Source organism: Microtus pennsylvanicus, chromosome 13 (assembly GCF_037038515.1).
Source record: "Microtus pennsylvanicus isolate mMicPen1 chromosome 13, mMicPen1.hap1, whole genome shotgun sequence".
NCBI lineage: Eukaryota > Metazoa > Chordata > Mammalia > Rodentia > Cricetidae > Microtus > Microtus pennsylvanicus.
This window is the reverse complement of record NC_134591.1, coordinates 27331516-27347230: the sequence shown is the minus strand read 5'-3', so window position 1 is coordinate 27347230 and position 15715 is coordinate 27331516. Positions and strand designations below refer to the sequence as shown.

At 40.2% G+C, this 15715-nt stretch overlaps 1 protein-coding gene across 1 annotated transcript; it reads right to left on the bottom strand.

Annotated features, from left to right (window-relative positions):
• Positions 1-5772: 5772 nt before the first annotated feature.
• Positions 5773-11020, bottom strand: Dmrta1 (DMRT like family A1). The gene is made up of 2 exons (XM_075945581.1): positions 10336-11020; positions 5773-7091 (listed from the first exon to the last, which is right to left on the bottom strand). Exons 1-2 carry the CDS (start codon positions 10967-10969, stop codon positions 6247-6249), a joined length of 1479 nt encoding a protein of 492 aa, XP_075801696.1. The 5' UTR covers positions 10970-11020; the 3' UTR covers positions 5773-6246.
• Positions 11021-15715: the final 4695 nt, after the last annotated feature.

The window sequence follows — 15715 nt, the reverse complement described above, 5'->3', positions numbered from 1 at the left end:
AATCCCCATGGTCCCTATGCCTACCCATTGTGCCCTCTCTTTTGTGTGGAGCTGTGAATAACAGCAGAATAAAGAAAGACTGTTTGATCTTCGTTCTAAGATGGTGGCAGTCTGGAGCTTTCGGCTGCACTTTCAGCTGCACTATAGGAATGGCCTTGAGGCATTGTTCTAAGATTCATCTCTCCAGTGGTAATCCTGAAGGAGAGATTGATAGTGCCATATATCTGGGATGAGTCATAATGGACAGCAGTGTGGTTGGTTGATAAGGACCTTGGACAAGAATGAGATTAAATCTAGAAAAAAAAAGGTTTGTGGAAAGACTTCTCCACAGATATATATGAGCACAGATATATTGGTATACTGTCCCGCTTAAAACTTCAGCAAAGAGCAACCTCTGAAAAGTACCATTTTAATAACCATGTACAACATGACCTATTATTTGTGTAAGAAAAAGTTCATGGAAGTAGAGTGGGAGCTTATGATCTATAAGTGACATGAACTTCCATTCACTAAAGCCAATTTGGCTAAGAGTAGACATCAACACTAAACTCCAGACATGGCATCATTTCCCAAGGAAACCAGCCAGCCACCTGGTGGCAGGTTGATTGCATTGGACCATTTTCATCACTGAGGAAAGAGCACTTTGTTCTCACTGGGGGTGGGAAGGGGGAACCTCTTGCTTGTATGGTTTTGCCTTTTACATTTCCTTCCTTTGATATTTCTGACAAAAACCACCATCACAGTATTATATACAACATCACATGTGACAAAGAATCTCATATTATATCAAATCTTGGGTTTGGGACCATGGATCTCACCGAACCATCCTGTTCCCCTCATGCAGAAACAGCTGGCCTAGTAAAATTGTGAAATCGCCTTTGGAAAGCTCTATTATGGTTCCAGCTGGTGAGAGCATCTTTAGGGCTGGAATAATAGCTTTCTATGTGTATGATAGGCTCTAAATTCATGTAAATACACAGAGATGTTTTGCCTTAACTCAAAATCCATGAGTCTGAGAACCTTGGGAATGGTTGTTTTCAAATTGCTCACAATGATTTTTCTTTTCTTTGCAACTTTCGGCTTCTCTTGGTTTTTAGGTATTACTTCCTATAAGAGAAATTGTGCCATAAGAAAATGCTTTTTTTCATGGAACTAAGGCTACAACAACAGTGAAACCACAGGAGCAAGGTCCTCAAGAGAGTTACTCACTCTTCCGATGTTTTGTTATATAAGTTGGTGGAGAGTAGGTGAAACTGGCAGTGATCCAAACTCTTCAGAAATGAGGATTGGGGTCACTTGCTATAGAAAGCAATCACTATAATGGCACCAGCAGGAACCAAAGAAAGAAATGAAAGAAGTTATAGGTGTAATCTATTACCCCATGACCAGTTACTGTTCAGTCTATAGCAGACAGCAGTGCTTATTACTTTCTTACTTCAAAGAACTGTGTATGTGTGTGTGTGTTTGTGTGTGTGTGTATAGGTGCAAATCCATGTGTGCATGTGTGTGTACTGATGTTCTTTGACTTACAATGAAACTATATCACAACAAAGCCAACATATGTTGAAAATATCATAAACCTAATGCCTGACACCTAAAATACTAAACCTAATAGTTTAGCAAAACTGTGTACTGTAGAGTACTGGTTGCTTGGCATAGAGCATTTGAGGCAGACTTAGGAGACACAGCTAATCACCAAGTATCTTGAGAAAGTAGCATATCACTAGCCTAGGAAAAGGTTAAAATTCAAAACTCCACATCTGCCGCTGGATGCCTCCTATGTTGGCCCAGTCATGAGGCTGGAGCAGCATAAGAACCATTGTAATCAGGAATCATCCTTATATAGCAATTTCCTCTTGCACAATTCCTATTCTAGCAAAAAAGTAATAATATTGGCTAACTGTGTCTCCAGATTCATTGTATAGAATGTTTAAATGCAGATGTGGCTAGATGAAAGAGAAATGAACACCTCCCAAAGGTGGATAAGGTATGTCCTCTTTGGGAGAGAAGGGAATTCTCAGATTTGCCAGTTTCCTTCAACAAGATATTTTGTCATCAAGAGTGTAGTTACCTCAGCTTTGCATGGAAGATGTTTTGTTTGCAGCCATTAATTGGAAAGAAAGATGGTAGATATGATTAATTATGAAAACTGTGTTGGCCAGGACTACACTAGACTGGGCAGTGCTAAATTCAGTTAAATGAGGTACTACATTTCCCAGAACCCCCTTTTCTATTTCATTCATAGTGAAAACTGACCCAACCATCTATAGAATTATGTGCAAGGTTTGTCAGGAATGGGAAAAACAAGAGTCATCAAGTTTGAGTGCCCACATGTCTTTCTAGATTGCCTTCATTTTCCCTGACTCCATGTTGCTTTCCTTTGCTGACTTCACTGACCCTCCACCTGATGCCTGGATGAGACCCAGAGACATCACAGCTGCTTCAGTCTCTGGCTCCACATAGACTTTTTCTACCACACCCACTTGAAAGCCCTGTTAAGCAGAGACGTGCTAGACTTTTTAAATTTTCTCAAAGTTCCCACTTGTCCATCCACTCTGTGCTCTGGCCAGACCAGTGAGTCATTCTCAGATTTGCCAGCTTCCTCCAGCAAGATGTTTACTTCCAAGATTCTCCTTTGTGCTGGGAGAATGTTCTGTAACTCCTTATTTCTGCATGGGCTCTGTCTTCCTAACCAGATCTTGATCAATTAAAGCTAGTACAAACACAGAGCTGTGGTTGTGTTGGTCACTTCCTTAAGCCCTTAAAAGTTTCCTAAGCACACACACAAATGCATGTTATGAAAGTATGGCTCACCGTGGCGTGAAAACCAAACAGGAAGCCTGGAACTAAGCCTGGATATTCACTGGTAATAAGCGCTCTTTGGTTCTACATCCACTAAGTGGATTAAACACAATTACAGTACTCTGTGTTGAGCAACTGCCACCAGGGGGCAAAGATAATATCTTAATACAAAGCAGTAACAGTGAGAGTTGTTTACTTAATACCAGGATATAAGCATCACTGTACTCTGCAGTCTATTCAAGCTCCTTCTCATCTCCATGAATCGCGCAGGTTAGATATTATTATCCTTGTTTTACTGAGAAGAAGCAGGTGCCCAGAGTCTAAGGAACTTGTCCATCCTAATTATCTCACCAGTAAAGCACACAATCCTTTTAGGAAGACATGGCAGCGTACATCATAAACAATCCATCTCCAATGCTCTCCTAGGACCTGAGTTCTTTTATTTCTGGACCATGTGTGTCTCACATTAACTCCACACTAAATTCCTTGTTAACCACAAAATATTCTGCCTTGTACTTTTTCACATTCTGTGAGGAGATTTTCACACAGAAATATTTGTCATGAACAGTGTTTTATTTTATTGACAAGTAATGTCTGCCCATTTTCATTATTGTGGTCTTGGAATTGGAACTTGTTCATTCATGTTTTTAACAAATCATTCCCATGTTTCTGAGTAGTTGGCAAATGATCCCATCCCAATACTGAGGCAGTAATGAAAAATCAGATCAACCAGGCCTCTGGTGTTTTCTATGCAGTAATCTCAATGGAAACATGATGCCACATTAGCTGATCACTAACTGTGAAAAAAAGCCCCTCCTTTTGTTCTTCTGAATTCTTTCCATAGAATCGTCAACACCTCTGTCTTCTACAACACATGGAGTAGGGACAGTTCTGTTTGGATCTACAGTGTTCAACCATCATTTTCCTAACTTCTGACTAGTTGGCTAGGTGCCAAGGTAGCTTGTAGGCATAAATGTCATGATTATAAAGAACTCATTGACATACCAACATTGCTAAATGGTGTCAACCTTAGCTGATTGGTTGACTGTTCGTAGTACATGTGGGAAAACAGACTATGAGAAACTTGAGGCTGTTTCTAATCTCTTAATATATATCTCCCTCACACCTAGCTCAGGGCATGACACAAAGTACTTAATAAAAGAGATGACTCAATTCCTAGTCTTATACTTTTATTTAATTAAGTAAATGAAAAAGTATTATTTTGTTTCGGACACCACAGAAAGCTGTGAAGGAACAAAGCAGACTTGAATGTTTCCTCACACCTTACATTTTGAAGTAAAAAAAAAAAAACCTCCTAGTGACTCATACTATTGCCCTTGCAATACCAAAGCTTTGTAGTACCAAAGCTGAGCTTCAGTTTCCTCATTGTCTAGCTAGAAATTGGAAGAATTGCATGTTTTATAAAGTCATTTAGCTCTTAAGAGTCTTTTTAAGGGTATAGGCTATATGAAGCATCACGGAAATTAACTCATGTTTATATTCTTAAATTAGTTTGTGCACATTATTATGTTAAATTTATAAAGAATCCAGCTCCTTGCCGTTTACTGTAACCCTCTTTACATCATACCCTGTAACTGATCTATAGGATCTAGTATATCTCAAAAATAGAACACAGTACATAGATTCATGCAATAAAAACACTTCAAGGATCACCAAGTATCCTGATCAGAATCATATTTAGGAGACACAGAACCTCGAGAAACTCTACTTAAAATTGTATGTCAGTCAATAGGCCACTTTGTAGAATTATTTGGTTGAAAGATCCACCATGCAAAATCATTCTTCCTTCAATGTGTGTTGACAGCATAGCATTTAGTTACCAAGAACTGAGTGATTTAGGCTCTGAGTCTGAAAGGTTTCTTGATTTTGTTTTGTATCCCCAAAAAAATGAGGTGCATTCCTCTAAATTTTACAGGACTTTTGCTCACACCCTGTACCATTAACACTAATGCAAATCATCGACAAATTTGCATTCTAAATCAGCACCACAGACTCTCCAGCAGTGCCTTATGATATCTGTAGGTAAAATATACTCTGCAAACTTATCAGCTCCATGGGAAAGACACTGAAACATAAATATAAGTAAAGGCATTTCTAGTGATTCTTGCTGCTCAGATTGAGAAATCTCTAATTCCCACCACATCCGGGTTTTCACTCTTCTTCACAATAACAATGCAGCTGTTGTCCTTTTAAAAACAATGGCACACGAGGAAAACTCTGTACAGGGGCTTTTGTGAGCAGTTTTTCTGGGCTTCCCAATGACGGAAAGGAGCAGCTTGTTAACTGACTTTCCAAAGCTCTAGGTGAAGAATGAGAGGTATGTCTAACGGTTCCACAAAACCTTCAAATGTTAAAGGCAGTCACTGCCCTTGGAAAATTTTGTCTCTCCTCAATGCATTAAATATACTTTATACAAAATCAGTAGATATTTGTCTGGGCAGATATTTTAATTTACTTATTAAAATAATAAATAAAATTACCTTTACCTTTGAGAATGGGTAACATGCTATGATAGCAAACAAATCAAAAGGACTATTTTCCCCAGATACAAACATAAGCTACTCAAAAGTTCAAAGGATCTTTAATAGAAATCTATTTCGCGCCATGAAAATTGAGTGCAAAGTGATCCAAAATAGTTATTTCGTAAACGTGTTAGCCTATAACAGAAAACCACGTGTTTCTAATTTCTTCAGAACTGAGTTGCCATTTGTGATAGTGGCCAGAAGAGGGCAGGCTCTTGTTTCTTATAACCCGATAGTACTTTGTGTATTTACAATGTTACCTTTAAATGGAATAGTTCGAAAACATTTTCCTTTTTACAAGCAGTAGCCAGAGAGTGAAAAGTCAGACATTCCAAAAATAATATATTCAAATTTATTGGGTTTCCTTACTCCTGATCATTTATATGCAAATAAAATAGTTTTCAATACTTGGAATAATTTTGGGTCACCTGTACTGGGGTTGGGGAGGAGGAGGAAAACATAGAGAGGGAAAGGGAGTTGTTTTAGACTAATAACCACATAGTTAGAACTAAACTCAATTTTTAATGACCCCTCTTGATTCATTTTCTGCCATATGAATTACTTGTTACAAATCTTTGCAACTGTAAGTCCAACCCTACAATAAAATAAAAGCAGGTATGGCTTTATAATAGGAATGATAATTTATGAAGAAAATTCATTAGTTTAAAATAAAATTATTTCCTGAAATATGTTTATTCAAGGCACATATAATGTTCAAATGATTCTTTGATTTAATAACTGCTAAAGAAGTGTTCAAGTCTAAAGTCTATACATTGCTTAAACATAGCATTTAAGGCTGGTAAGTCACTCATATACTCATTGAAGAACATTAATACTTTGGGGGGGGGGGAGTTACAGTGTTACGGTTCCAGAAACACCACGGAATGGTAGAGTTGATATGTTACAGATGTTCCTGATTGGGCCTGAAATACAGTCTACCACCAGTTACTAAGTGCTTGCCTTGAAGGTGGGAAGGCTCCCTAATCATCCCTGGGACGGCATAATCCAAAGCTGGCCGAAAAGGCAGTGCTGGAACCAGTCCAGGCGTTAGGTACGGCGACACAAAACCAGACAGCGCTCTTCCTGGAGAATATGCCAGGCGCAGTGGACTGAGAGCTAGTCTAGGGTTGAAACTGTAGAGACTTGAATCTCCTCCATAAGCAGCAGATGCGGCTTCAAGAGGAGAGAGAGCTGATTTATTACTTAGAGTCCCAAAGTCAATGCCAGCGAGAGCAAAATCTGAAGCTCTCTGGAAGGCTGTGTTATCCAAGTCTGCGTGTGCGGGGTCCCTGCAGTCTGGCTTATGTTCTTTCCCATTTAAGATCTGTTCGATAGCTTGGACGACATCTCCCTTGCAGAACTGTAGGATGCCTTCTAGGCGGCTACGCCTGTAACCTGGAAAAATCCTGGTAAGAATTCCGAGAGGGTCGCGTGGTCTTGAGGTCACCTTGGAAAGGCTGGCTCTGGTAGTAATGATGTCTCTGGCCCATTCGCTTTCATTCCCTGATTCCAGGTCAGAGGAAGAGAAGGACCTGGGACTGTCTTCTCCTCCTGATTGCTCCGTGGGGCAAGGAGACAGGATTATATTGGGTTTGTCTGGGTGTTGTGAAACAGATGATGACAGGAAGCCCCTTTTCTGCAGGGTACTCTTACCCTTAGGAGAAGATCCCAGGGAATGGTGATGGGTGTTGGAGACCAGTCCTTCGTGTCTACTCTGGCATGACTCACAGTTCTTCTCTTTCGGTTCTGCAGAAGAAGAAGAAAAAACAAAAACAAAAATAATGAGACAGATGAAAAAGTTGCCCCTCGAAGACAATGAAGGATGAAATAATTCACTCACTTTTAATTTATATATATATATGTGTGTGTGTATATATACATATATATGTATATATACATATTATGTATAATAAATAATTAACAATTTTACTCACCCACAAACATTTTCATGAAAGCCGCATTATAAAGATGACTCAGTACTAACTAACATGTGCTGGAACAGAAGAGAAAGCTGCTTCTCATGCATTTCAAGATTATTCAAGGTTAGTCTATAAGTACCAAAATCCCTTAACATTTAGGGATCAAAAGAGGAGATTTTGTTGTTACCCAAATGTGTCAATGTGACACCATCTTGGAATTAGAAATTTCCCAAAATGTCCAAGTTTTACTTTTGCCTAAGTGATACTCTTACTTTCCCTACAAAGACATATATATATGTATGTATGTATATGTATGTATATGTATATATATATGTGTGTGTGTATATATGTATGTATATATATGTATAGAAGTAGCCTAAGTAATGTTGGGAACTAAACTGCTGGCGTCAGTTCAGACAAGACCAGGTGCCTTCAGGGTGAAATGACTATAAACCATTTCAAACTAAAACAGTGATGTTCCTGGGACATCAATCTCAAATTGCATGAGACGTAAGGACTTCATTTTATGGGAGAGATAATAATAATAAAACATGGTATTTTTCATAACTCTTGGTAAAAGATGCATTTTCTATTTCAGTCTCCACAAACTGTTAAGAACAGATTTTTAAACAAATTGCTCCTAATAGAAAACTACAAACTTCATGACACTAATCTGCATAGACCTTGTAGAAACAATGTATTCGATATATAGTACTTTTACAACCCCCATTGCATTATTAAGAGCAATTAAAAACATTTTATTAAAAACTCTGATTTTCAATCTCAACATTTTGAGTATGACAATAAAAGAAGAATATTTCAGTTCTATACTGGCAAGCTAATACCGGGAAAGTAATAACAGTGTACGCACACATCCAAAATAATGCTATCTGCCTTTTCCTCTCCTCTTGTCATTTACACACTTCAACTCTGAAAAAGTAAAGCTGTCCAAGACTTTCAGGAGTACTTCTCCCCAGCTCTCCATCTCTACATTTTTAATGATAGCATAAGAAATGGCAATCTGTAATATTCTTTGATCTTTCCCTGCATCTTGAAGAAAGTCCTAAACACTGTCCATAAACTTCTATTGTCCATTTAAAATGTAAACCACGTCCAGTTCAGCACTGTAAGTGTGAGTATGCTGGCAGTACTCCAAATATTAGAGGAAAGAAAAGTTGTGACTTTTGTAAGCTTGTACACTGATATTTTCAACTTTAAATAATATAAAAACTTGTCCAATGGCATTTGTCACATGGAAATAAATTCCCATTCTTCTCTTATCCACTTGCTGTAAATGTGATTCATTTACATACACATGAAGTATCAAAATTACATTTCTGCCATGTTGTCTAAAAATAATGTTTTTTTTTCTTTTAGGTTGAACTTCGGGACAAATACCTGTAAAGAAATCTGGCTGCAAGCTGTGCGTCAGGGCTCCCACCTGTGACCCCAGTACTCAGGAGTCTGAGGCAAGAAGATGGCCAAGAACTTGAGGGCAGCCTGGGCTACTTAGTTGCAAACTATCCTGGGATATGATGTGAAACACCTGCCTCAAAGTGGGGAAAAGCAAGAAGTACTAACTGTATGTGACTATTCGGAAAATAAGGTTTCTGTTAAATGCTTGGTATCATGTCCTTCATCTCTATCCTCTAAACTCCTTGAGATTAGATTATAGGTTGTTATAGTTGTAGATACCCACAGCCTTCCTTCTTTTGAACATAAGGTTCTCTTACATGGGGAAAGGCTATTCACCTCTATATCACTGTAGGTCTTTGTTTTGTGAATGAATACGTTCAATACAATGTCTTACTATAGTTCGTGCATGTTGTGTAAGAGGGTACTCCATTTAGAAAGCCAATGAAGAAGCCTTTGAAATACAGACCTTTTTTTTTTAGGTGAGTCATTCATGGCAGAATAATCTAATAAAACATTAGGCCTGTAAGATGAACTCCTTAGTACCAAAGATTTACATAAATCCATACCGCCAGCCAAATCTCATTACCAGCCGAGCTGAAGGAACGCCAGCATTTGCTGCTCTTAGTGTTTCTCCTCCGTCTCCCTTGGCTGTCCATGAGAAACACTCAAAGTCTATTGGTCTACTGAAATAAACTACCTCATGTGTCCAAAGCTGACATAAGTGGACGCTGAGTTTCGACGCAGAGATGATCTTCTCTTGAAAGTACACCCTGTTTTGCTAAGATCTGCAATTTTCACTACCAAGGAAACTTTCTAATTTATAACTTACCACCAAGTTATCTCGTAACGTCGTGTGATACAACCTGTTTGGAACTTTAACAAAATGATTAAAGATTAAAGCGAAATGTTCCCTGCTCATCGGCCTTGTAGGGGGTTGTGAAATTCATGGAAACATAATAACATTAACATTACAAGAAAAGTTAACACGGGGTCCTTTTAGGCACAGATCCAGACCTTAACTTCGCTGTCAGAAAGTACAGTGCAGTACTACAGCAACGGAGATCTCCCCGGCTGTAAATTGACATTCCTGCCAATGGTTTTGCTATCTGGAAGGCTTAAACTTATTTCCAATGAAAACTAAACTGCAGTCCCTAAAACTTTGCACTCCTTTGGGAATTGCACTTAAAGAATTAAGATGAGGGTTAGCAATTTCAGTTTCTTTCTAAGTTCAGCTCGTGGCAAAACTTTGTCCCCAAAGCGAAGACCTTCACAATAACCACAGTCAACCGTTTTCCGTGCAAGAGCAGAAGATTCACAGTGGTTTCTACCACTGGAAAGAGTGCGGGCACACTCGCTAAAGTTCTCTCTCAACACCCGCTTAAGTTCTGCCCACACCAAGTCGAAGCAGACTGCGCCAACATTTCACTTTTTCATTCTCTTTCTCTCTATCAATAGGGGACAAACAGCTCTTTGGTTTTGTGAAAGCTTGGTCCCTATGCCGCTCCTAGCTGCCCACATTGTAGATCCACATCCCTGAACTTCATCGCTTCTTTTAAACAACTTTCTGCGCACCTTTAGGGAACTGCTGTTCATTTCAAAGCATCCTTCCAGAACCGTCATTTTCTCGCACGAAAAGCAAACCCAACAGGACTCACCCTGCTTTCCCTCGGCATAATCTTGCTGGAAAACCTCGAAAGAGGGGACCGCCCGGCTCCCGGGATGCCTTGAAGCGCCCGCTCCCAACACAGCCATAGCCTCAGGCCTGCGCACGGCCTGAGGACTCTCGTTCCTGCCGCTGCCCCCCGACGCCAGAGCCCCGGACCCCGAGGGCCCCGGGTACAGGAGCCGGTGCAGACCACGAGCCTCGCTCTCCTCCTGCGCCTGCTGCCTGCGCAGCGCCACCTGCGCGGCCATGACGCGCTGGCGCTCGGCAATCAAAGTGCACTTGGCACACGCGCAGTCCCGCCAGCGGCAGAAGCGCTTGTGGCCCTTGAGCGCCGACACCACGCCGTGATTGCGACAGCGGGCGCACTTGGGGGTCCGCGGGTAGCTGCAGCCCACCGCCCCCAGCGCCCTATCCAGCCCCGGGCCGGGAGCGCATCCTCCGCGACCCGCGCTGGTGGCCGATCGCAGGAACAGGCCAGGGGGCCGCAGAAAAGCAGCGGACACCGGGATCCCCGATGGCCCCGGCCGCGCGGGCGAGGCGGGTGGAGCGGCCCGCAGCCCTGGGGCCAGGTGGGGTCTGCAGACACCGCTGCGGTCCCTTCGGCCTGAAGGAAAATGCTCCATTCTGAGAAGGCTCCTCTGAGGAGTAGCGACCGGCAAGGGCGCAGTCCAGAGCTACCCGTGGGACTGCAGACTGCGAACCCTCCTAGGTCCCGCTGTCCAGCTCCGCACACCGACGAGTTTACTCTTCTAGCCCAGAGCAGGGAACCGCTGAGTCCAGGAGCTCCAGAACCTGACAGCGCAGGCAGCCTGTGAGCCTTGGAGTCCAGACGCTGGGGTAGTTGTCCCGAGCTCTGCCAGTCTCCTGAGCCCAGGAAGGCCAGGCTGGAGAGGCCACCCCGCCCACCCGGTTGGCTGGCCAAGGGAGAAGGCCGAGGGGAGGGCCTGGGGCGGAGAGTGGAGACTTTCTGGGCTGTGGCCTATGGGAGAGATTAGAAACAGTCCCTATGGGGCTGAAGGGCCTATTATGGAAAAAGAAACCTCTCACCAGCAAGGCCTAACCCCATCAATTCCTCAAGGAGTGGATTATAACGTAATCTCCCTTTACTGCCCTAATTTAAACAAGATTTGACGTTCTTCCCCAAACTCCGAGTTTCCACAAAGTGAGTTAGAAGATCTGTATTTTTTTTTTATTTCTCATCCTTCTTTCTCTTTTCTAGATGAAGTCAAGAGACCAGAGTGGCAAAGAGACAAGGGTAACAAAGAGACACAACACAGCTTGGAAGACTGTGGCCGCTGCTCATAGGAAAGTTATTTAAACAACTCCTGAGACGGCTTACAACGTGTATAAATAGGAGAACCAATCCCAAATCCACTGCCTCACATGCTTCCTGTTTATTTACATGTGCACACGTGGATCGTAGACGAAATGTTCTTGAAATACTTGTCGTCAAGGTCACTGTGAATCTCTTCTCTGGAACTATTTATAGGGAGCAATTATGTTAAAGTTCCCTCAACAAATACTTCATATTTCTCTTATGAAATACTGGGGAAGGCCATGAAGATGAATCTTTATGCTGTCAGAATGCATTCTTGAACTATATACATTTAAAGGCTTTAATTGTTAAGAGGAAACCATATTGCTTCTAAACCAAAGGCGCGTTTGAAGCAGAAAAATTCATGAGTACAGTAATTGAAAAGAAGAGTCAGCATCTGCCAGGTCCTCGTGAAAACATCCAACTGCTTTAAGAGGTGCTCACATTCTAGCCCTAAAAACAGAAAATAGTCATGATATCTTAATTAGTCCATGATACTTCCAGGTTGGACAATCTGGATGATGCCTGCCTGCCCACTCTGAATCATCACCATCACCGCCATCACCTTCTTCCATACAAACAATTCTCTGTAAGAGATGTACTATTCTTCCTAAGCATCAGAATGACCTTGGCAACTTAGAAACACATGGCTATCCCAACCCACGTATTCTGGTTCTTTTGTAGTGAATCTTAGTGATGGGGACCTACAATCAATGCCTAGAAATACCTGAGGCCTCTGGCATGTTTGATAACCAAATAGTTTCAAATCCACCAAAGATCTAGTGATTCTCAGGTGTGGAACTAATAACGAACATATGAAAGATGGGTTTTTAATGTTACTTGTAACATAATAGTATGAATAATAACAGGACATCCCCTTTTCTATTCATTTGAAGAATTGATTGCATAAAGAAAAATGTTTAGATTGGCAAAAGTGTCATTGTGTTTTCTCGTTGAGTATGCCTCATAAGGTGCCTGCAAGAAGCCTCCACATTTAAAGTAACCATTAAAATTTAGTAATATTTTTTCTCTTTGTATTAGATCCTAAATAAAGCTGCCTTACAATTGTAGAAAGTGATAGTAGTTTCCTTTCAAGAAAATGAAACTAGTTTTTAAGTAAGTGAATTGGAATTAAATGTGTGCAATTTGAAAGAAGTCAAGTGATGCCAATAAACACACATGCTATAGAAGACACATATCCTTCTATTTCTGATTTTAAAGTAGCCATCAGACACTGTTGGCCTGTAGAGAACAGCTAAGCTAACTCTCAGTGAATATAAGCCTTCTCCCTAGGATCAGGAGCAGAACCAGACAAGGAAGCCCACTCTTCCTAGGTTCAATTCTACTGGAAATGACGGCCAATATAATCAGGCAAGAAAAGTCATTCTGAAGTCATTCAGATCAGAATGAACATCATAAAATTCACTCTATCTGCAGATGACATGAAATATATATATATATATATATATATATATATATATATATATATGAATGAAGTGGCTTTTGAAAGTTTGCCAAATATAAGATGAATACTCAAAATCATTGCACTTCTATATATTAAAATAAAGTTAGATGACCACTAAGTTCATGGAGGAAATAAACCTATTCATAGTAACATTAAAATTGCATTTGAGATATTTATAATGAAATTTATTTAAAAAGAAAACTAATAAAGCTTTCCTAACATAAACTAAAAATACTTACTGTGTTCATGAATAAGAAAATAGTTAAAATAGTAAGTTTTTCTAAATAAATCTGTAAATTATTCAGTCTTCAAGATAAAATTCCAGCAAAATGTTTTTCATAGAAAATGTCAGACCCTTTCTTAAATCCATATGAAAGTGCAGAGGAAAAACTTTATTAGAGCCCATAATATCTCTGGAAAAGACAAACATGCTGAGATATCTCAGTTGTAAAGGATTACTCTCCCAAGAGCCTTTACCAGAACAATTGGACATCTGTATGCAAAGCATTACCTGTCTTACATCTTGCACCACAGATAAAAGGATCTGAGAGTCCATTCTGTGGCATAATGGTCCTAAAAGTAATTATTATGTGGGAAAGAAGGCAAAATGGATGATACATGGTACAGTTTGACTTATTCAAAATCCTAAAAATCAATGTGAAAATTGACCAACACATGTTCCCTAAGATAAGCAAAAGCACAGGAAAACGGAGAGAAGAGATTACAAAAGATCAGGAAGAAAAAGACAAATAATCGATGTGGTATCACTTTAATTGTCGCAATGGTTTTTTACCTTGTACATACATATGTTTAAATTCATCTAATTATATATGCAGTAACTATCAAAAGTTCATTATACATCAGTTTTGTTCATGTATAAGCTACTGCTCTAAGCAGAAAGCATAGACTAACGAGGGCAAAGTGAGCAAAACTAGCCCAACTTCAGACCCGAAGCTGGAGCAAGGAAGGATTCCCGTAGAGTACTCAAGTATACTGGAAAGCCCGAATCTTCTTCTCCCCTCTTTAACTTGCCTTTCCTTTTCCAGGACCCCCCACCTCTCCTCTTTTCTCATCTTACAATAATACTGTGTGTTCCCTCTTTCCCTCAAATTACATATTTTTCCCCTTTTTGGTTCAGCAGACAGCAATTGAATATTTGAATTTTATCATAAGTCGCACTAAGAAGATGTTAACAGCTACAATTTAACAGTGGCATTGCTTTCATCAAGTAAAAAGATGACGTTTTTAATGAAATGGTGTGTAATACAGCTACATCATTCTCAAATGTGTTCTAAATAATCATCTGATGAGTGAAAACCGGTGGGCTGTATCTGAGCGAGGAAAGGCTGCTAATAAATACAGTGTTTCCCACTTGTTCTTCTTTTACTTTGTTTTTATTACAATTCTAATTTCCTAGCCACCTTGGACCCCAGAAGTCAACTGATATTTTGTTGTCCTGCCATGCCCACCACAGACCTGGAGGGATAGGGCTATAGGTCTGTCTGACACTAACAGGAAGTCCGGGGTGCAGCCATGTATCCATTCAGCTTTGTTCTGCCTCTCATTGACAGGTGAATTCAATTCAGTTCCAAGAATACTTTCAAAACTCTGGTTCATGTCATTTGTCAGTCTAGCCTGTGGTTAGTTTTCATTACCATCCTTGGCCTATAAAGAGCCCCATAACTACCTGTCTGTAGCCCTTTCATAATGTTTTTTGTTACAGCTACCTGAACTTCAATGAGCAGTATCCCAGATCTCACAGCGGAATTTCCTCAACTATGTTTTTTTTTTTCTTCCACGGGTTCTCCCCTTCTTAGATAAGAGTCCAGAATAAAGCAAAACATCTCGAGTCTCAATTTCTCTTTCAGTCTTCAGATTTTTCTTGGGGTTTTCATGCTAATTCTTCTGGTGCTTCTAAAATAGATCTTTTTCTATAATCTACAACTCAAATTTCCAAATGGCCTTTTGTTTTCTTTATTTGATTATTGTTGCACTCCCAGACATTTTTCCAAATAGTGCTTTGTGAAGATTTTATGGCAAATATAGATAATCTTGAAAAAGAGAAAATGGGCCTTACAGAGAGTCTCCTCGTGATATAGAATTGAAAGTACAAAGTAGAAATCCACAGAAAACGAGCACAGACTACCATTGCCAGAAGTCCAGGAAAGAAAAAAGAGCATGCCATGTTCTCAGATAAACTTCTGATAACGGAAAAATGAACTGTTCTAGACTGAAGGACAGTTATGTAAGAGGACTGGGCATCTGAGTGGGAAAGTTCTTCATGGCCTAGTTTTACATGCTTTAAGATATACAATGTACTCCTTTGCTTTGGAATACAAGAGAGGACCCCTTACATGGTCCATTTAGTCCAAGACTTTCCAGGCCCGGCTACCTGTGGCCATGCCATGACTTGTTAGATGACCAGAGGCAGATTTTGAAGAGAGTTTGTCTTTCCTTTGGTTCATCCGTGGCATTAATGAACATTATTATTATTGAGAGGCTACATCATGCAAGGTGGCATAAATGCCAACCTGATAGTTCACGTTTAATCTTACCATACTAAATTATTCTACTTTGCAGTAGTGATAT

Bases quoted from the DNA above. Each gene is read 5' to 3' on its own strand.
- Dmrta1 (XM_075945581.1), bottom strand. From the start codon at position 10,969: ATGGAGCATTTTCCTTCAGGCCGAAGGGACCGCAGCGGTGTCTGCAGA. The intron at 7,092-10,335 runs GTGAGTCCTGTT...CTTCTTCTGCAG, and splicing joins TTATGCCGAGGGAAAGCAGG to AACCGAAAGAGAAGAACTGT.